Source organism: Heptranchias perlo, chromosome 2 (assembly GCF_035084215.1).
Source record: "Heptranchias perlo isolate sHepPer1 chromosome 2, sHepPer1.hap1, whole genome shotgun sequence".
Lineage (NCBI taxonomy): Eukaryota > Metazoa > Chordata > Chondrichthyes > Hexanchiformes > Hexanchidae > Heptranchias > Heptranchias perlo.
Genome location: NC_090326.1, coordinates 44,389,912 through 44,412,884, shown reverse-complemented (window position 1 = coordinate 44,412,884; position 22,973 = coordinate 44,389,912). Strand labels below are relative to the sequence as shown.

General features: G+C 41.7%; 1 protein-coding gene across 2 annotated transcripts in view; it reads right to left on the bottom strand.

The window, feature by feature from the left end:
- ulk4 (unc-51 like kinase 4) overlaps positions 1 to 22,973 on the bottom strand; it is a 548,729-nt gene that overhangs the window by 444,400 nt on the left and 81,356 nt on the right. For both annotated transcript variants that reach the window (XM_068001818.1, XM_068001817.1), the window contains exons 16-17: positions 21,825 to 21,871; positions 6,690 to 6,768 (exon numbers count right to left, since the gene is read on the bottom strand). In XM_068001818.1, coding sequence (XP_067857919.1) covers positions 6,690 to 6,768; positions 21,825 to 21,871 — 126 coding nt within the window. The remainder of the gene's footprint in view (positions 1 to 6,689; positions 6,769 to 21,824; positions 21,872 to 22,973) is intronic.

Below are 22,973 nucleotides of genomic sequence, written 5' to 3'. Positions count from 1 at the left end.
AAGTAGGGAACCTTGGATGACTCGGGAGATTGAGGCACTAGTCAAAAATAAGAAGGAGGCATATGACATGCATAGGCAGCTGGGATCAAGTCGATCCCTTGAAGAGTATAGAGATTGCCGGAGTAGAGTTAAGAGAGAAATCAGGAGGGCAAAAAGGGGATATGAGATTGCTTTGGCAGATCAGGCAAAGGTGAATCCAAAGAGCTTCTACAAATACATAAAGGGCAAAAGGGTAACTAGGGAGAGAGTAGGGCCTCTTAAGGATCAACAAGGTCATCTAAGTGCGGAACCACAAGAGATGGGTGAGATCCTGAATGAATATTTCACATCGGTATTTACGGTTGAGAAAGGCATGGATGTTAGGGAACTTGGGGAAATAAATAGTGATGTCTTGAGGAGTGTACATATTACAGAGAGGGAGGTGCTGGAAGTCTTAACGCGCATCAAGGTAGATAAATCTCCGGGACCTGATGAAATGTATCCCAGGACGTTATGGGAGGTTAGGGAGGAAATTGCGGGTCCCCTAGCAGAGATATTTGAATCATCCACCGCTACAGGTGAGATGCCTGAAGATTGGAGGGTAGCAAATGTTGTGCCTTTATTTAAGAAGGGCGGCAGGGAAAAGCCTGGGAACTACAGACCAGTGAGCCTGACATCTGTAGTGGGTAAGTTGTTAGAGGGTATTCTGAGGGACAGGATCTACAGGCATTTGGAGAGGCAGGGACTAATTAGGAACAGTCAGCATGGTTTTGTGAGAGGAAAATCATGTCTCACGAATTTGATTGAGTTTTTTGAAGGGGTAACCAAGAAGATAGATGAGGGCTGTGCAGTAGACGTGGTCTACATGGACTTCAGCAAAGCATTTGACAAGGTACCGCATGGTAGGTTGTTACATAAGGTTAAATCTCATGGGATCCAAGGTGAGGTAGCCAATTGGATACAAAATTGGCTTGACGACAGAAGACAGAGGGTGGTTGTCGAGGGTTGTTTTTCAAACTGGATGCCTGTGTCCAGCGGTGTGCCTCAGGGATCGGTGCTGGGTCCGCTGTTATTTGTTATTTATATTAATGATTTGGATGAGAATTTAGGAGGCATGGTTAGTAAGTTTGCAGATGACACCAAGATTGGTGGCATTGTGGACAGTGAAGAAGGTTATCTAGGATTGCAACGGGATCTTGATAAATTGGGCCAGTGGGCCGATGAATGGCAGATGGAGTTTAATTTAGATAAATGTGAGGTGATGCATTTTGGTAGATCGAATCGGGCCAGGACCTACTCCGTTAATGGTAGGGCGTTGGGGAGAGTTATAGAACAAAGAGATCTAGGAGTACAGATTCATAGCTCCTTGAAAGTGGAGTCACAGGTGGATAGGGTGGTGAAGAAGGCATTCAGCATGCTTGGTTTCATTGGTCAGAACATTGAATGCAGGAGTTGGGATGTCTTGTTGAAGTTGTACAGGGCATTGGTGAGGCCACACTTGGAGTACTGTGTACAGTTCTGGTCACCCTATTATAGAAAGGATATTATTAAACTAGAAAGAGTGCAGAAAAGATTTACTAGGATGCTACCGGGACTTGATGGTTTGACTTACAGGGAGAGGTTAGACAGACTGGGACTTTATTCCCTGGAGAGTAGGAGGTTAAGGGGTGATCTTATAGAAGTCTATAAAATAATGAGGGGCATAGATAAGGTCGATAGTCAAAATCTTTTCCCAAAGGTAGGGGAGTCTATAACGAGGGGGCACAGATTTAAGGTGAGAGGGGAGAGATACAAAAGGATCCAGAGGGGCAATTTTTTCACTCAAAGGGTGGTGAGTGTCTGGAACGAGCTGCCAGAGGCAGTAGTAGAGGCGGGTACAATTTTGTCTTTTAAAAAGCATTTGGACAGTTACATGGGGAAGATGGGTATCGAGGGATATGGGCCAAGTGCAGGCAATTGGGACTAGCTTAGTGGTATAAACTGGGCGACATGGACATGTTGGGCCGAAGGGCCTGTTTCCATGTTGTAACTTCTATGATTCTATGATTCTATGATTCTATATTAGGATAATTGAAATCCCCCGTTATCACTATGGCTTTTGAACCTCTCTATAATTTCCCTGCAAATTTGCTCCTCTGTATCCTTCCCACTAGTTGGTGGCCTATAGAATACACCCAGTAGTGCAATGGCACCTCTTTTATTTCTTAACTCTAACCAAATAGATTCTGTCCTTGATCCTCCAGGACATCCTCTCTCTCTAGTACTGCAATATTCTCCTTAATCAATACTGCCACCCTCCCTCCTTTCTTTCCTTCCCTATCTTTCCTGAACACCTTGTATCCAGGGATATTTAGTACCCAACCCTGCTCTTTTTTGAGCCAGGTCTCTGTTATCGCCACAACATCGCATTCCCATGTGGCCATTTCCGCGTGTAGCTCACCAACCTTGTTTACCGCGCTTCATGCATTTACAGACATGCACCGCACAAACCCATCTTAGACTTTCTTGTACACTGTCTTATTCTGACCCCACCTAATACCGTACTATTTCTTACTTTAGGGCTGACCTTTTCTCCTGATCCTTTGTGCCCCTTGTTTCCCCTTTCCAATGCTACATCCTGGTGCCCATTCCCCTGCCAAATTAGTTTAAACTCCACCCCCCCACCCCCAACTGTACTAGCGAACCTCCCCGCAAGGACATTGATCCCAGCTCTGTTGAGGTGCAACACGTCTGGCCTGTATAGGTCCCACCTCCCCTAGAGCTGGTCCCAATGTCCCAGGGATCTGAAGCCCTCCCCCCTGCACCATCCCTCCAGCCACACATTCATCTGCTCTATCCTCCTATTTCTATACTCGCTAGCGCGTGGCACTGGGAGTAATCTGGAGATTACTACCTTTGAGGTCCTGCTTGTTAATCTCTTTCCTAACTCCTTAAACTTTGCCTACAGAACCTCATCCCTCTTCCTACCTATGTCATTGGTACCAATATGGACCATGACCTCTGGCTGTTCAGCCTCCCCCCTCCAGAATGTTCTGCAGCCGCTCAGTGATATCCTTGACCCTGGCACCAGGGAGGCAACATACCACCTTGGAATCAAGTCTCCGGCTGCAAAAACGCCTGTCTGCTCCCCTAACTATGGAATCCCCTATCACTATTGCTCTCATGACCTTTCCCTCCTCTCCCCCACCACCCCCCCCTCCACCCCATACAGCTGAATCATCCATTTCTTTAAATGTTCACTATTGCTTATCTATCGTCATATCTTTTAATCTAATTTCCTAATCTACCTTAGTCAACTCGCCCCTCATACCTACGTAACTGGCTTTGTTTAAATTTAAGAACCTAGTTTCGGACTTAACTACATCACTCTCAAACTCAATATGAAATGCTATCATATTATGATCACTTCTCTCCAGAGGGTTCTTAACTATAAGATTACTAATTAACCCTGTCTCTCACACAATACTAGATCAAAAACAGCCTGTTGCCTTTATATTGTTCTAGGAAACTGTCTCAAATGCATTCCATGAACTCGTCCTCCAAACTACTTTTGCCAATTTGGTTTGCCCAGTCTATATGAAGATTAAAGTCCTCCATGATTATTGCATTACCCTTGTTACATGCTCCTCTAATTTTCTGACTTATATTCTGTCCAACACTATAACTACTGTTAGGGGGCCTATAAATTACTCCCACCTGTGTTTTCTGCTCCTTGTTATTTCTTAGCTCCGCCCATACTGATTCTACATCCTGATTTTCTGAGCTAAGATCTTTTCTCACTCCTGCTATGTAGTACATTATGTTTATTTATACTTTCAAAGCATCAATCTCTATTTTAGCAAATCACATAATAACGAAGAAGTAAGTGATTCTAAGAACGCTGCAGTTGTGCTTTAGTTGTTTACAAAACATAAATGGTAGAATGAAACTTCATGACTACAGTTCTTTAGAAATTACACATTTGCTCTATTACTGTTCTATGGAGAATATTCATGGTCTTACAATTTTTGTATTCAGGTTGAATGCTCTTTTAAATAAGTTGATCAGAGGAACTTAAAAAAGTATTTGAATCTCTAGGGCAACGCTGCAGTTTCGAGTTAACAGTTAAAATTATTTTTATAGCAGGAAATAAAAATGGTATAGGTACAAAAGTGTCTCTTCCCTAAGAAAAACTGAAGCTTCTGACCTGAGAAACAGAGTTGCTCAACAACAACTTTTATGTACTAAAACATCCCAGGGCGCTTCATAGGAGCAATTATCAAACTAAATTTGACACCGAGCCACATAAGGAGATATTAGGACAAGTGACCAAAAGCTTGGTCAAAGCGGTAGGTTTGAAGGAGTGTTTTTAAGTAGGAGAGAGAGGTAGAGATGCGGAGAGGTTTAGGGAGGGAATTCTAGAGCTTAGTCCTAGGCAGCTGAAGGCACGCTGCCAATGATGGAGCAATTAAAATCGGAAATGTGCAAGAGGCCAGAATTGGAGGAGTGCAGAGATCTCGGAGGGTTGCAGGGCTGGAGGAGGTTACAGAGATAGGGAGGGGCGAGGCCATGGAGGGATTTGAAAACAAGGATGAGAATTTTAAAATCGAGATGTTGGCAGGCCAATCAATGTAGGTCAGCAAGCACATGTGTGATGGGTGAACAGGGCTTGGTGCTAGTTAGCATTTGGGCAGCAGAGTTTTGGATGAGCTCATGTTTATGGAGGGTGGAAGATGGGTGGCCGGCCAGGAGAGCATTGGAATAGTCAAGTCTAGAAGTAACAAAGGCATGGATGAGGGTTTCAGCAGCAGATGAGCTGAGGCAGGGGCAGAAATAGGAGCTATTACAGAGGGGGAAGTAGGCAATCTTGGTGATGGAGTGGATATGGGATCGAAAGTTCATCTCAGGGTCAAACAGTGCACCAAGATTATGAACGGTCTGGTTCAGCCTCAGACATTGGCCAGGGAGAGGGATGGAGTCAGTGACTAGGGAACGGAGTTTGTGGCTTAAGTGTTCCCAATATTTAGTTGGAGGAAATTTCTGCTCGTCCAGTACTGGATGTTGGACAAGCAGCGTGACAAATCAGAGGCAGCGGAGTAGTCGATAGAGGTGGTGGTGAGGTAGAGCTGGGTGTTGTCAGCTCATGGAACCTGACCTTTTTGGTGTTTTTGGATGATGTCGCCGAGGGGCAGCATGTCGATGAAAAATAGGAAGGGGCCAAGGAAAGATCCTTGGGGGACTCCAGAGGTAATGGTGTGGCAGCAGGAATGGAACCAGGCCAGGGCAGTTCCACCCAGCTGGACGACGGAGGAGAGGAGTTGGAGGAGGATGCTGTGGTCAACCATGTCAAAAGCTGCAGAAGGATGAGGAGGAATAGTTTACCATGGCCACAGTCACATAGGATGTCTTTTGTGACTTTGATAAGGACCATTTCAGTGCGGTGGCAAGGATTGGAGGAGTTCAAACACGGAGTTGCAGGAAAGATGGGCAAGGATTTGGGAGGCAACAACACATTCAAAAACTCTTCCAGTCATGCTATTATCAGGTGACTTCAGGTCTTGCTGAACCTAAATTTTTGTGAGTAAATCTACACCAGAGCATTACCGGCGTGAATGCAGTAAAGTTGCCTGAGCTGGTCTTTTGCGTGGAGGCAGAGTTATTTGAATGACCAGCAGAGTGCTTCGGCAGATGTATCTCTGATGCTCATTCAAATAACTCAGCAAGCAATCAAGAAAATTTACGCATATCGATGCTTCAGCATTAAACCGTGTAAATCACTTATGCGCAAATTTCTTCAGCAGAAAATGGTGCTACTTCGCTCTTACACCAGAGTTACACCAAAAGGTTCCAAGAAATTGCGGGCTGCTATGTTAATAACTGAGGATGTAACAGTCATCTGAGTATAATGTCACGCATACTCAGCAAAAGAGTGATTTCATCTGACAGCCTGTGGAATTGCAAAATATTAAATTACCATTTGAGAAACATTAGCTTTTGGGTTAAATAAATGAAAGCTTTTTTAAAAGAATTGGTCTCTTGGCAAACTGAAATGTCAATGCTGCGAATGACCACATAGCATACTCTTGACAAATGAAGCATAAATGTCACTAGAAACATTATTTATTTTAGGGTATTACTTGCAATGTATTTGGTCTTTTGCAGCAAGAAATGACTATCCATCAACTCAACTAGCACATTTGTGCATCTCATTGTATCAATATTCTCTACAAATAGTTTTAGGTAATAATTATTTCTCTCAATAGTTCATAGCTTTATGCTTCTGTTTTACAAATGATTTTATCCAAATTGTTTGGCTCCAAATGTTTTCTGCTTAGGACAAGCTGATTGATTATTTGTGGGGACCTAGAAATAATAGATTAATTATTCTAAACTAGCGCAAGATATATGATGTAATAGCTGGACGTATTGTTGCTTGTTGATGATATAACAGCATAATTTTTCTCCCAAACAAACGATATTCCCAAGTCCGAGCAGTGTGTAAAGAACAATGTAGAATAAGACTAGGATTGGGAATATATAAAGCCCTAAATATGAAAGCGAAAACGAGATCTAGTCACAAAGTTGTAACACTTCCATGTTGAATCAGTCCAATCAATTGATCTGAACCAAGAAATATTTTCTTTTAAGATTTGAGATATGGAAACTGAGCTGCACTAATGAGGAGTTGTGTACTCTTGTATCATCTTGGATCAAAAAAGAAACTGTCTTACTTCTGTGATTGGTACATCATCCTTCAATTCAGTTGTGTGGCAGGCCAGCAAGCCAATCAGACGGATCATTTTTGCACGACTGAAAGCAAGAGGATAGATGTTAATTAATAATAGGATTCTGAACTGAATGGTTCCACCAGTGTTGCCATTGCCCTTATTCATCTGCTTATATCATTTTGTTTTTTTTAATTTTTAACTATACAAAAAAGCACCTTAAGTCTAAAGTAATTTTGATATTTTTAAAGTTAACTTGCATCATTCCTGCTTTTAGTTTAAAAATATATCAAATCAGCTATAGCTAAATAGGTAGTCACACTGAAATGGCATTACGTGAACTAACAGTTAATTTTCTGAAGAATACCATATAATTATATAAACTAATTCCTAACCTGCAACCTTTAGCCATGCTGGTGATTGGAAGGAGGGATTCAAACTGATTTTTGCTATTCACCTTATTATTGCCATTTTGGTTTTAATTTATTTTTGTAGGTTTTTTGCATTCAAGTGCAGCTTTCAGCATAACAACCCAGGAATTATTTTTACAGCTTGCCTGTGTTTGTGCCAACTTTCCTTACTTGTCAAATTGTGAATGCCAATATGGAATAGAAGCAAGTTCTGAAAACATTGCTGGAGTTACAGACTAATGACAGCACAGCCACAAAACATACTGCTGCAGGAGCAGTCTCAAAAAGCTCTTTATGCTAAGATTCCTCGGAGTTTAAGTATGCACTGACTGTCTAAACACATGATGCAAAAAATTAACTAAATTCATAGATCTTTCAACAGCAAGTTACTACTGCCACCTTGTGGCTGATAAATTTGCAAACATTTTCATATTGAACCTAATATTGGGTTACTTCAGTCTCATCACTGAATTGTAGGTAGTCATTATTCTGTTTGTGAATTTTTCCAAGGTTTGTCCACAGATTGTTCAGGATAACGAAATGTATCCTTCTGGTCACTTCCAGTTAAAGGCAATCCTTTTCAAAGATAAGGGATTTTTACTTTAATGAACTCTTTTTTTCAGCACTTCCATCTTGTCAACTCCCTCACTGGTTTCAAAAGGCTCCCAAAGCTCCTCCTCTTCAACCGTGCTTTTGACCCCTCCTAACCCCTCTCTCACCCCTTTCTCCCTCATGCTCAGTGTCCATTATCCTTTGAAGTGCTCTAGACATCACTGTATGTGAGGAGTGCAATAGAAATGTAACTCATCATTCTTGTTGTAAATAATCTGAAACTGCTTTAAGCTGAAAATCCCAAGCAGCAAAACATTATTTAGAATGACTGCAATGGCTAGGTTTAGCACATAGTATCCAGTAATCATCATTAAAATTTAATTCAGTGTAATTCCATCTGTACTGAAAAACAATACACTTAGAGAAGTTGACTGACTTTCTTTTCTCCATACATCTAATTCCTCACCCACTAGAAGATACATCAGGTCAGGTCTCCCTTCCGGTTATGATGTCACTGACTGGATGGATCCTCACACATTCTGGAGTGGCTCCATTAGAACCATACGAGATTGCAATTTCAGAAAATCTGGAACCTCAGGAAACCAGAAAACTAGGCTACTGTTTAAGAATGTTTTTATTGGATTACGCACCTGTGAAGCACCTTGGGACGCTTTACTATGTTAAAGGCGCTATATAAATGCAAGCTGTTGTTGAATGCAAACTTTCTATGGATATGATTTTTACTTGTTCTAGTACTTCTCTATTATGGCCACAGCATAAATGTTTGAGGAGCCATGATGCATGACTTACGTTCTACGAATGTGATGAGCTGATAAGGCAACAAAGTTGTAAATGATTTAAGGTCAGCACACCAAGCTATAAATCATATCTCATGGCTTCTCATCGTGTATTGTGTTTACACCACGTTAGATAAGTAGGGTCTTCTTTAGTCATTAATTGGAAGTATCTTGCACATATTGCAGGAGTAAGTTCAGGTTGACAATGGGAAATATCCTTGTGCAACTTTTTGCACCATCCTCTCCAATTGCTAGCAATTTTGGATCCTGAATGAGTCAAAAAAGGAAAAAATAATCTGTAGCTAATTTCAGAAAAACTCTGGGAGATTCCTCCCCAACTCCTTAACATAATCAAACTAGCTCTAGGATGCCACGGTCACCAATAATGAATCAAAGATATATATAACCAACCAAAAGTCCCCCTCCTCAACTACCACGTCCTAATTTTTTTTTAAACTGCAAAGGACAGGAAAAGACCATTTTCATTAATTCAGCCAGTCCTGAAAATCAGATATTCTCACCCACTTTATCATCATACCCTTCAATGGTGTTGCCTGCCCTCTTGAAATGTACAGTATCTTCCGCTTGCACTGTCTCCGTAGGTAGGCTATTCCACATGAATTTATTTCTTAACTCTGTATTCACTTTTTCATTTATATTTTGTAGAGCTAGTCTTGGCTCAGTTTGTCCTCTGACCCAGAAGGTTGTGAGTGTAAGCCCTACTCCAGGGCTCGTGCATATTATTTAGGCTAATACCTCAGTGCAGTACTAAGGGAGTACTGCATTGCTGAAGATGCTGTCTTTCAGATAAGATGTTAAACTAAGGCGCTATCTGCTCTCTCAGGTGGACGTAAACGATCCCATGGCAATACTCAAAGAAGAGCTGGGGAGTCCTTCTGATGTCCTAGCTAACATTAATCACTCAACGAACTCCATCAAAAACAAATTAACTGGTCATTCATTTCGTTGCTGATTGTGGGATATTGATGTGTGCAAAATGGCTGCTGTTTTTGCCTACAAAAAAATAGCGATTACACTTCAAAAGTAGTTCTTTGGCTGCAAAACGCTTTGGGGCATCCTGAAGATGTGCAAAGTGTTATATAAATACAAGTTTGTTCTTCTTTCAATATTTAACATTGACTGGGATCCAATTTTTCTATTGACTTCAGAGCCACCTTTTTTCCCAATGTAAACATTATAGTATCCATATTCTTTCTCAGCACTGGTGACCATTCCCATTTATAAACTTAGTTGCTTTTTATTGTATTTCCTCCAAGGCCAGGATATCCTTCCTATGAAAGTAGAGACAGACCAGTGGTTTGTACAAACTAATAATCACTTCCTTGAACTATACGTGACCAGATTCTGTTTGCCCTTTTCATTATTACTGTACATTGTGCCAACAGTTTAAGGGTGTTTTCTGCTAAAATTCACAAATCCCTCTGCTGTGATGTTTCCTGTAGAATGTTCCCATTTATTTTCTTCTCCGGCTGTTTTCCTTCCCCAGCTTTGCATTTCCCTACATTATCCAACATTTCTGACTCTTTGGCCCAGTCTTCCAACCTGACAACATTTCTCTGAAATTGGTCACTTGTTTCCTGTTTATGGATCATCTCAATTTGGTATCGTTGGTGAGTTTTGTACCTGTTCCTTACAATGCATCCAAAACAATGGCAACAGAACCAATATCTGCAGTATCACACAAGTCACCTCTTTTGATGTTGTTACTGCTCTCTTAACAACTACCCTTTTGTATCCTCTACTCAACCAGTTGGTTATCCACTTTGAAGGCTTCTCCCCTATTCCATGCATTCTATGTAGTAAAGCAATATCCAAGGTGGGACTGTGTCAAAGGCTTTGCTGAAGTCTAAGTATATTGGTGGTGAGTTTCCACTAGTTATATCAGCGCAATCCGAGCGGAATCAGCCAAACCAGCGCAAAAGGTCAGGGAATTTTAAACGTGAGTTATGCCCAAAACCACTTACGCTTGTGTTTTCCGCAATCTTTTATGCTGGTTCAAGATTCAATTCGCCTGAATCAGGCCCTGCCCATAAAACTGGTCACGCCCCCAGGCCGAAATTGTGAGCTATCGCCAACTGCGCTAGTTCGGGAAGGCTCTTTAAATAGCGCTCATTTTCTTAGGTGCCCAGGCACTAGTAGGCACGTTTTAAAAGTTTTGTCATATCAAAAAATATTTCATTTACTAAGAAATTGACTAGTGTACACCAATGAAACTATTAAATGGTTCAGCATAGTTTTTAAAAGTAATTTTCAGTGATTTTAAATCAGGTTACTCACAGGTGGAAGATTGGACACCCTTAATAAAAATGCTTATTTTTTGGTGATAAATCCATTTTCAGCTGTATTAATAAAACTGCACCAGGTTACCATCAAGCAAGATCTACCACCTGTAATAACACGTCAACTATCACGCAATATTTTTTCTCATGTCTCACTCCTGTCTCTTTCAAGCACCTTTCTATTATTTTACCTGCTACTGATATCAAGCTTGCATATCTATAGTTGCCTGGGTTATCCTTCTATCCTTTTTTATAAATTGGCACCACATTCATCTTACTCCAGCCCTTTGACACAGGTCCCATCTTCAGTGATGACTGTAAAATATTCATCGGGATGTGACCAATTTCATTGGTCACCTCCTTTAATACTCCATTTATTAAGTCCATCAGGGCCAGATGTCTTGCTCTCTTTTGGTGTCACTAATTTGTCTATCGCCACTTTTTCTGTAATTTCCATACATCAGTTTTTCTTTCTCTCTCTAAATTCTAACCTTGTATGTAGAAGCAGGTTCTCATATCTGTTTGTAAACACTGACACAAATAAATCATTAAGAAGATCTGCCATTCATTTGTTAGGACTCCTTAGGAATCCCACTATTTCCTTAGTCCCTGTTTCCTCTTAATATATCTATAGGAATCTTTCACGTTCTTATTAACATTTGCTGCAATTCTTCACCAGTAATTTCCACAGGGTGCATTTCTGGCATTTCTTTGGGTTTAGGCCAGTTTTCCATTGAAGCTACAGCGGGAGATCAGGGAACCCCATGGGAAATTCTACCCCCAATCTCCTTATCTATTTTGGTTCTCCTAGTCAATTTCATAACCTCTTTTACCTTTTCCCCATACTTAACCCGTCTTTAATCATACCTGTGTTATTATACTTCATGCAAAACCTCTTTTAACCCCTACCCCCACATTACTTGTCTTAGTGCCCAAAGGTTTCCTACATGCTCCACTACACTTTTTACCTGTGGAAACAAATTAGTGTCGCAGTTCACTAATTATGTCTAAGTCTATTTTTCCTCTGTACCTAACAGTGCATAGCAATTTATTATTATTCATTCCTTCCTATTTCCATCAAAGTCTGACTTCTTAAAGTTGGAAGGCTTGGTTATATTCCTCTCCTTTTCCACTGTAAGACAAATTTTAAACTACCCCATATTGTGGTTACTAAGAGCTTCATGTTCTCTGACGTTGACCACTTCCTAGCTATTACATAATGGCAAGGCCGGTATTGCTCCCCCTTGTAGTTTTCATGACCATTTGAGTTATGTAGCAGTCCATAATCATTTCTAGAAATAGTTATTAGTTATTACTTCTATAATCTTTCTAATCAATCCCATGTAAAGTGAAATCCCCCATTACAATTACATTAACATCCTTACACATTTCCTAGATATGAGCATAATAAGCGCTACCTGTATCCTCTGCCTGACTTGGTGGCCTATAAGAGACTCATTTTTTTTTCTTTTTGCCATTCTGTCTAACTCACAAAGACTGCACATTTTCTGAAACTGAGCTTGAGATCAGGACACCGTAAGCTAATTGTTATGGTACTGGATGACCAACCTAGAGGTTGAGAGTTCAAATCCTACCATGGCAAGTTATGAAATTGAAAATAAATTTGGTAATTTGTGGACTAGCACCAGAAGATAACCAATGAAAGCTGCTGGATTGTTGTAAAAGGTGTCAGTCTTGGCTCAGTGGTAGCACTCTAGCCTGAGTCAGAAAGTTGAGGATTCAAGACCCACTCCAGAGACCTGAGCACATTATCTAGGTTGACACCTCAGTGTAGTAGAGAGAGAGTGCCGCCCGTCCACCCTCTCGGGTGGACATAAAAGATCCCACGGCACTATTCAAAGAGCAGAGGCGGTCTTTCCGGTGCTGGAAATTAATCTTGTGCCCTCCTCTGCACCCTTTCCAAAACTTTAATATCATCCACCATGTGAGGAGACTAAAACTGGACACAGTATTCTAACTGAGGCCTAATCAGAAAGTGGTTGACTTAAATTTATATCTTATTTTCTTGTGATGTGGGTGACACTAGCAAGCCAGTATTTTTGGCCTAGAGGGCCTTAAGTATCAACCACATAGTTTAGGATCGGAGTCACATGCAGGCCACCCTGGGTAGGGGTGGCACATTCACTTCCCTGAAGGACATTAGTGAACCAATGATGTTTTTAAAAGAAAGAACTTGCATTTATATAGTGCTTTTCACAACCTCAGGATATCCCAAAGCGTTTTACAGCTAATGAAGTACTTTTGAAGTATAGTCACTGTTGTAATGTAGGAAACGTGGCAGCCACTTTGCTCACAGTAAGGTCCCACAAACAACAATGAGATAATGCCCAGATGATCTGTTTTTTTTAAATTGATGTTGACTGAGGGATAAATATTGGCCAGGACACCGGTGAGAACTCCCCTGCTCTTCTCGAAATAGTGCCATTGGATCTTTTATGTCCACCTGAGAAGGCAGACGGGGCCTCGGTTTAACGTCTCATCCAAAAGATGGCACCTCCAACAGTGCAGCACTCCCTCAGTATTGCACTGGAGTGTCAGCCTAGATTATGTGCTCAAGTCTCTGGAATGGGACTTGAACCCACACCATACAGCAGACTTCTGACTGAACTGATTCAAAATGATATTTAATACCATGCAAAGTTGGTACTGTTGTCTGCTTACATAATGTGATGAGACATTCCATACCTCTGTTGTAGCTGAATCAAAGGCACCAATGGAAAAACATGCAGAACATTCCACAAGTGCTAAGCAGCATTAATCAGTTCAAATTGGTAGAATTAGAAGCCAGTTTACTTGTACAATTTGCATGCAAATAGCTTGCTTAAAATTTACCTGAAATCTATTGATGGCTTACATGAATAGTTTCAGATTCTAAAAAAAATTCCACAAATGGGATCTGCATACAATGGAGTTGCTTACAAGTGGACTCGAATGTATAATACTGGTCTGGAATTTGCTCTAAAAACAATGGCGTGCTAACAGCAAACGGAAGAGCAACTTCGCGAGTGCACATGCGCAGTCAAACACAGAAATCCGGAAGTTGCTCTACCAGATGTCCTGCTTATCCGAAAATTGCACGGGAGGACAGCTCGCCGGCTGACTCACCGTTAGAATGAATGGACCAGCACAAGTTTGCTCTCCTGCCCAGCTGGAAATAAATTATTTTTGCCAGATAAAGGTATGTCCAGTTTTTTTAGTCTAACCAAAATTTTAACAGCGTGGTAATGACTGCCAAACAATCTCTTAATGACTGCCAAACAACCTTTACGGTACTGAAAATTTACCTTTACAAGTGTGGAGTCTCATTCCTTCACATTTTAATTGTCATTGCACATTTTTTTGAAAAATTAAAAATTTTTTTTACTTTTTCTTTCTCTTGTATCTCTGTCTTTTAATTCAATATTTCTTACCCTCTCTTTATTTCGCTTTCTGTTACTGATTTTACATTGAATTTACTATTCTAACAAACACTTCCTCATTCTGTGACTGCGCAGCTTGTTAATGATGCTTCAATTTGATTGGTTAAGGGGATACACAGTTCCTTGCCCTGCTCTCACAGCTCACAGATGCCTGGGAGAGGACACTGCACTTTTTTCAGCTCCCCATTGCAGGAAGTTGGCGCCCAAAAGTCCGTGGATAGTTTGTTTTAATTTTTAGTTTAAATCTAAAGAGCAGCGGGCACTGTTCCTTTGCTGCTCAGCGCAAAATCAAGGCCAATGTAAATAAACTTTGTCAGCAAGTTACAATTTCTATAAATATTGACCTTTTTCAACCACACCTCTCCATAATATTCCTCAAAATCGAGCTTCATTGCTGGATTCAGCAAATTTTATTTATTTTTTCCCATTGAACTGAATAATTTGACAAAAAATCAGAGCACCAAAAACAAATACTGGTGTGCCAAGAAGTAAAGTTTAGAAGCAGACAACTTTTCAGCAATGTAAGAAAAGCAACCATTAAATAAGTATCATGGGCCATATTTTGCTGAAAAAATAATGCCGTCTGAACGACGCATGCTGTTATTAATGGGCAAATCGGCCAGCAACTGTTGACGAGGAAGATACCCACGAATTGTGAATCGCCACAAGTTGCTGACCGATTTGCGCCGCTCCGCCGTTAGCTTCGTAAAAACGGCTTAACTTCCCCGTGATTTTCATGATGTTGCTGCATTAAATTCACCACTGAAAGTTAAGTCTAGTAATTAACGATGTGATAATAGACTGCCAATCAACCTCTCTTGTCCAGAAAGTAAACAATTATAAGTGTGGAGTCTCATTCCTTCAGGTTGTGACTTGTTTTAGGAGATTTTAAAAATGTCAAATTTTACATTTTTTTCTTTGTCTCTTTTTTCTCTCTATTTCTATTTCTGTACCTGATTTGACTTTGAATTCACCTATTTTATTCATCCTCCTCAGTCCTTCGTCTGTTTATTTCTCAATCCTTATATCTCATTGGTTAAGGAGATCCCCTGTTTGCCCCATTGTTCACCAAGATTCCAGCAATGCAGCTCGATTTTGAGGAATATTATGGAGAGGTGTGGTTGAAAAAGGTCAATATTTATAGAAATTGTAACTTGCTGATAAAGTTTATTTACATTGGCCTTGATTTTGCGCTGAGCAGCAAAGGACCAAGACGCCATGTTGCCCTCACTTTTTTTTTATTCGTTCACGGGATGTGGGCGTCGCTGGCAAGGCCGGCATTTATTGCCCATCCCTAATTGCCCTTGAGAAGGTGGTGGTGAGCCGCCTTCTTGAACCGCTGCAGTCCATGTGGTGACGGTTCTCCCACAGTGCTGTTAGGAAGGGAGTTCCAGGATTTTGACCCAGCGACAATGAAGGAACGGCGATATATTTCCAAGTCGGGATGGTGTGTGACTTGGAGGGGAACGTGCAGGTGGTGTTGTTCCCATGCGCCTGCTGCCCTTGTCCTTCTAGGTGGTAGAGGTCGCGGGTTTGGGAGGTGCTGTCGAAGAAGCCTTGGCGAGTTGCTGCAGTGCATCCTGTGGATGGTGCACACTGCAGCCACAGTGCGCCGGTGGTGAAGGGAGTGAATGTTTAGGGTGGTGGATGGGGTGCCAATCAAGCGGGCTGCTTTATCTTGGATGCTGTCGAGCTTCTTGAGTGTTGTTGGAGCTGCACTCATCCAGGCAAGTGGAGAGTATTCCATCACACTCCTGACTTGTGCCTTGTAGATGGTGGAAAGGCTTTGGGGAGTCAGGAGGTGAGTCACTCGCCACAGAATACCCAGCCTCTGACCTGCTCTCGTAGCCACAGTATTTATATGGCTGATCCACTTAAGTTTCTGGTCAATGGTGACCCCCAGGATGTTGATGGTGGGGGATTCGGCGATGGTAATGCCGTTGAATGTCAAGGGGAGGTGGTTAGACTCTCTCTTGTTGGAGATGGTCATTGCCTGGCACTTATCTGGCGCGAATGTTACTTGCCACTTATCAGCCCAAGCCTGGATGTTGTCCAGGTCTTGCTGCATGCGGGCTCGGACTGCTTCATTATCTGAGGGGTTGCGAATGGAACTGAACACTGTGCAGTCATCAGTGAACATCCCCATTTCTGACCTTATGATGGAGGGAAGGTCATTGATGAAGCAGCTGAAGATGGTTGGGCCTAGGACACTGCCCTGAGGAACTCCTGCAGCAATGCCCTGGGGCTGAGATGATTGGCCTCCAACAACCACTACCATCTTCCTTTGTGCTAGGTATGACTCCAGCCACTGGAGAGTTTTCCCCCTGATTCCCATTGACTTCAATTTTACTAGGGCTCCTTGGTGCCACACTCGGTCAAATGCTGCCTTGATGTCAAGGGCAGTCACTCTCACCTCACCTCTGGAATTCAGCTCTTTTGTCCATGTTTGGACCAAGGCTGTAATGAGGTCTGGCGCCATTATTAGCTCGCACTTCCAGTGGACTTTGTGGGCAAAAAAATGTAAAACTTAAACATGCAATTTTAAGTCTAACTCATGGGTCACGCCATGAGATGCTCCGCCCCAACAAAATCTAGCCCCATAATTCAACACTTGGTAAAAATGTAATTCTATGGACGTACAATCAATTAAACTTGACTCCTATTCATGGGGATTTTTGCACGGTCTCCATAACAAGTAACAGTAAATTTATCCCATGAAAAGGTTTGTCTATAAGAATGTATAATTGTAGAGTGCTGTGATTGGTCCATGCAAACTATATGGTATTATCAGCCGCATGGTCAACACAGACCAATCAGGCGGAGAATCATTTCCGGAAAACCATACAATGCAGCCCCATTTCTCTCCTCTGCCATGTGCACCTGTGCTCTTCAGCATGCCAGTGTTCTGTTCCCTCCCCCGCTGCTTATTCCTTTGGTTTTTCCTCCTTCCCGGACACAATTTGGTCTTGTCGCCGTTCAAATCCTACCCTGCCTCAAACTCACCTTCCTGTTTGCAGCTTATAAGCAACATCATAGGCAATATGCTAGTCCGCATTAAATTCTATGCCATTTTCAGTAGGTAACAAGAGGTTATCAATGTTGCAGATTCTAGACTGGTTATTCTGACATGCAACTTGATGTCACATAGGCAGTTTGACAGCTCAGAGGTGCTTGTGGAGTTGAGGGCAGTGGTGAAATAAAGCTGGGGTTGTCAGTATACATATGGAAAATGACTCTGAGCCTGTGGATTATGTCATTGAGGGCAGCATGTAAATGAGAAAGAGGAAAGGGTCAAGGATGGATCTTCTGGGGTCTCTGGAAATGACCATGATGAGCTGGAAAAGAAGCTATTGCTGGAGATTAGTTCCCTGCATTCAGAGAGGTAGGAATGCAGCCATACAAGAGTAGTTTCATAGGAGTTAGACAACAGAGGAGAGGCAATGGAAGAGGATGCGGTGGACCATATAAAATGCTGCTGAGAGAACTCAGAGGAGGACAGGCAAAGATAACGTACTGCAGTCACAATCACAGAGGCTGTCGTTTGACGCTTTTGGCCAGGGCAGTCACAATGCTGTGAGCAGTGCGAAATGCTGACTGAAGGGATTCGAACAGGGAGTTTTGAGAGAGGTGGGCATGGAGCTGGGAGGCTATGATACATTGAACAACCTTCAAGAGGAAAGAAAGATTAGAGGTGGAGCAGTAGTTGGACCCAGTATGGGCCCAGGATGGACATTTTGAGCAGAAGGTAACAGCAACAATCTTGAAAGGGAGAGGGACAGTGTCTAAGCAAAGTAAGTTGTTACCAATGTTGGAAAACAAGGAGCCAGAAGGGCAACTTGAGTGGGGAGTAGATCCAGAGAGCAGGAGTGGGTCTCATGGAAAAGATAAGAAGGGAAGAAAGTGGTGGGAGAGAAACTGCAGCATGACAAGTGATTAGAATTAGAGAGGGGGTGACTGGGGGAGGTCAGGAGCAGGAAGACGAAGGGAAGGTTGTGGCAGAAACTATAACCAATGACCTCAATCTTTAAAACAAAGAAATCATCAGGTCTTCGCACATCATTTTAGAGGTGAGGGTGAGGGGACAGCAGAAAGGGTTTGAGGAGCTGGTTCATTATAGAGAAAATAAGTCATGGTGACTCAGTCTTAATATCCCATATTTCTCTGGGTGCTTCATTATTTCCACCATAAGGATGCCTTATAATATGTTACCTTCCAGGATGATCCTAGGGGAGTAGGATTTGGACAAGGAGAGAAAGGCCTGGTAATATTTGACATGGCTGAGCCAAATCTAGCAATGAATGACTCAACCCATTGTGTGCCTTCTGACACAAGAGAGCAAAATTTAGAAACTGTCGCAGGGGAAATGGCAGGGGTGGGAGACAACAAATGATTTGGTGGGACCAAGGGTGTCGAAAGCAGAGGCAAGGGAGCATTTGGGCAAGTTAACAGTGGCAGAGGTATTGTGATGGTAGAGGGCCAGAAGAAAGGGAGTTGGAAGTTGGATAGTGAATTAGTGAGGGGTCTGGGAAGAGCTTTCTGCTGGGTCAGACAAAGTAAGAGATAGCCTTGTCAGTATATACTAGCATTTAGCTTACATTTCCACTGCTGGTTCTGTTTCCCTGTTGTAATCACTATTTTTCCACATTAAATTATATTTGCTATTGCAAGCCAACTTCTAAATCTATTCAAATCTATCTGTGTTTTGTCTGATTGTTTCCAATCCAGTTTGGTATCTGAGAGCTTTGTTTCTGTCTTCATTCCCAAATCACTCATATATACTATAAAAAGAAAGAATTATCTTTTATATAGTGCTTAATCAGGTCTCAGAAATGTCTCAAGTGCTTTACATACGATTAATTACTTTGAAGTGCAGTGATTGCTATGTAGGCAAACATGACAGCCAATTTGCACAAAGTCTGATCACACAAACAGCAATGAAATTATTGGCCCGTTAATTTGTTTCTCATCACGTTGGTTCAGGAAATCTGGCCAAATCACCAAAAGAAATCTTTGCTCTTTGTATAATATTATGGGATCTTTAACATCCTTCTGGACTGCAGGAACAGACAGCTGGGGTCTTTATTTAACCTCTCATCCAAGGACGGCACCTCCAACAAAGTAGCATTCCATCAGTGCTGCAATGGAGTTACAATTTATTGGTGCTCAAATTGCTAGAGTGGGGCTTGAATCCATAAGTTTGTGACTCAGACGAGTGTGCTACCAACTAAGCCTAGCTGACATTGAATCGGCCCTGAGGCACTCGCTAGTCATCTCCTTCCGTAATGACACAACTTCATGCACAACTACCTTTTGTTTCCTCTAATTCAGCCAATTTCCAATCCACTTCACAAGCAACCCTACCTAGTCCATCCCTTCCAATCTCGTTTATCAATCTCCTGTGTGGCAATGTCAAAAAAACTTTGCTAAAATCCAACTATTATAGTAACCACTGAGTTCTCCATGTTCTATTTTTAACAAGACCTGCAATAAGTTGATCGAGCATGACCTCCCTTTCATAAAGCCACGATGACTCCATCTCAGTATGCCATATATCTCTGGGTGCTTCACGTTGAGGATGACCTCTAATATGTTACCTTGTACAGATATTGGTCTCATCAACCTGCAGCCAGTTATTTTATGTCCCTTTTTATAATTTGGTCTTATGTTTGCCCTTGTACAATTTTCAGGCACCACTCTAGTTTTCAGAGATTCAATAAAGATATTTACAATATAAAGATATTTACAAGGACAGATCCAGCTTCACTTGCTACAGTCCCTATGAGCTGGACACCTTGTCCTCTTTTAGTGAGCTCTTTATTTGCAATTTCTATAATGCTTAATATTTTCTCACCTTGCCATGGAAATTCCATCTCTATATTAAGAAGGGAATGCTTGATTTTAACATGAAAATTGACACAGGATAATTTAGGATATTTTCTATTCTTTTGCTCACTCAATATTGTGCTACTGCTGGGATCCTTCAATGGTCCTAATATTTCCTTGCCTACCTGTTGCTATGAATATCTAGTAACTGCCCTCTGAATGACCAACAATTTACATACAGCGACATAAGACCATACGAGATCTGATTTTTACCTCAACTCCACCTTCCCGCCTTTTCCCCATATCCTTTGATCATCAAAAATTTGTCTAACTCAGCCTTGAATGTATTCAATGACTCAGTCTCCACAACTTTTTGGGGTAAAGAATTCCAAAGATTCACAACCCTCTGGGAGAAGAAATTCCTCCACATTTCCGTCTTAAATGGGCGACCCCTTATTCTGAGACTATGCCCCCTAGTTTTAGATTCCCCCATGAGGGGTAACATCCTCTCAGCATCTACCCTATCGAGTCCCCTCAGAATCTTGTATGTTTCAATAAGGTCTCCTCTCATTCTTCTAAACTCCAATGAGTATAGACCCGACCTGTTCAATCTTTCCTCATAAGACAACCCTTCCATACCCGGAATCAAACTAGTGAACCTTCTCTGAACTGCCTCCAATGCGAGTATGTCCTTCCTTAAATAAGGACACCAGGACTGTATGCAGTACTCCAGGTGTGGTCTCACCAGCACCCTGTACAGTTACAATTTCCTACATTTCCCTATTCCCATAGGGAGTACCTTAGCAATGCTATGGGGGATCCACTACTATTTATGAAAAGTCATTCACACTGTACTTTCTATTCCCTGCAATATTGATCCCGCTTTCTACTTTATTGCTTCTGACCAATTTCTTACAGTGCATTCACACGACAAGTTTAGTATGAGGCAGTTTCAGCTTTGCACAGATGCTAAACTTGTCGACTGAAAATTGAGCATCAAGGACTGAACTGTCTCTGAAGCAAAGCAAAGTAAAACTCCTACCTCCAGTGTCTCACTCTTCACCTCAGAGTCAGATCACACCCCGAGTCCAGGGTCAGCTGGTATTAACACTGTAATTGTAGCATCAATGTGAAGTAAAACTGCTTCAGACTGACACTACAGTAATAATGTGAAAGCAGCCCCCCCCTTTGCTTTATTCTTATATTCGTCGCGATCCTCTGTTCTCCTCATAGATTTGCCCTATAGTTCCCTTCTTTCTCTGCTACCCTTCCTATCAAGTGGTATATGGTTAGTTTGAACTTTCTGTAACATATTATTGAAACTATTTATTATTTCTTCACACATCTCCCTTCTACCAACGTGATCCAATCCAGCCTCTTGGTTTTGCACTTACTCCTTCAAAATTCACCTTCCTAAAGTTGAGACACCTGCTCACCTCCACCCTTCTCCATTTTACGTTTTACTTTAAACTCAATCATGTGCGATTGCTGCTTCAGCACAGTTACCCAGCAACCCCCCCCCCACCGTGTAAATTCCTCAACCATTTGAGTCATGTAGCAATTCAGAATCATGCTCAGAAGCACACAGTCATTAGTTTTACTCCCATTATAATATATAGTGGTACAATTTGCTTTTCTAATTTAACATCCTGTAGAGACTTACTCAATATTGCCAGCAGGGGGCATTCAAATTGTAAGTAAATTAAATCTGAATGGTTTTAGTACGATCTGTCGTTTAAAGAATCCCTTCCAAGAACTGATAATCATGACGCATGAAACAGATGCTTTCTATTCTTGAAGTGAAGCATACCATACTTACATGTCCCAATTTGGAGCTGTACGCAGCTGCTGGGTTAACAGTGGGAACTGGAAAAAAAGTCACAACAGACATATTTTTATTAGTTTCATATGGATATATACTTCCTCAGCTGTATTTAAACTCTTATATATATATATAATACAGATTGCTGTAACAATATTTGCTCATTGATATTTATGATGAAGGTCAGAGGAGTTTCTCTTGGCCGGTGAGGAGCTACAATGTCGCCTTTAACTTGGCCTAAAATGTGGAATTGTTACATCGATTTAAATGCTACTTTTATCAGTTTTGAACCTATCATAGAACATTTTCAGCAGTTTCACACACAAGTTATTCTCCACTTCCAACTGGACAAATACTCTCAGAAATGAATTAACATGCTACCACAAAGACCCAAGTGAATGGCCCCATGAGCAGCCATCCAAAAAATAAAACTTGAATTTGGGCCCAAGGAATAAAAATGAACACCTCTTTTATTAAAAAATGGGCACATTAGCTGAGCAACAATGCTTTCGTGAAAAAAAAATTTACAAAGAAACATTTGGCAAATCATATTTTTTTATTTAGAGAGGTAAGAGAGTAAACTCTGCACAAAAAGCAGGACAAATCCAATCCGGCCAATTACCGCCCCATCAGTCTACTCTCGATCATCAGAAAAAGTGATGGAAGGTGTCGTTGACAGTGCTATCAAGCAGCACGTACTCACCAATAACCTGCTCACTGATGCTCAGTTTGGGCTCCGCCAGGACCAATCGGCTCCAGACCTCATTACAGCCTTGGTCCAAACATGGACAAAAGAGCTGAATTCCAGAGGTGAGGTGAGAGTGACTGCCCTTGACATCAAGGTGGCATTTGACCGAGTGTGGCACCAAGGAGCCCTAGTAAAATTGAAGTCAATGGGAATCAGGGGGAAAACTCTCCAGTGGCTGGAGTCATACCCAGCACAAAGGAAGATGGTAGTGGTTGTTGGAGGCCAATCATCTCAGCCCCAGGGCATTGCTGCAGGAGTTCCTCAGGGCAGTATTCTAGGCCCATCCATCTTCAGCTGCTTCATCAATGACCTTCCCTCCATCATAAGGTCAGAAATGGGGATGTTCGCTGATGATTGCACAGTGTTCAGTTCCATTCGCAACCCCTCAGATAATGAAG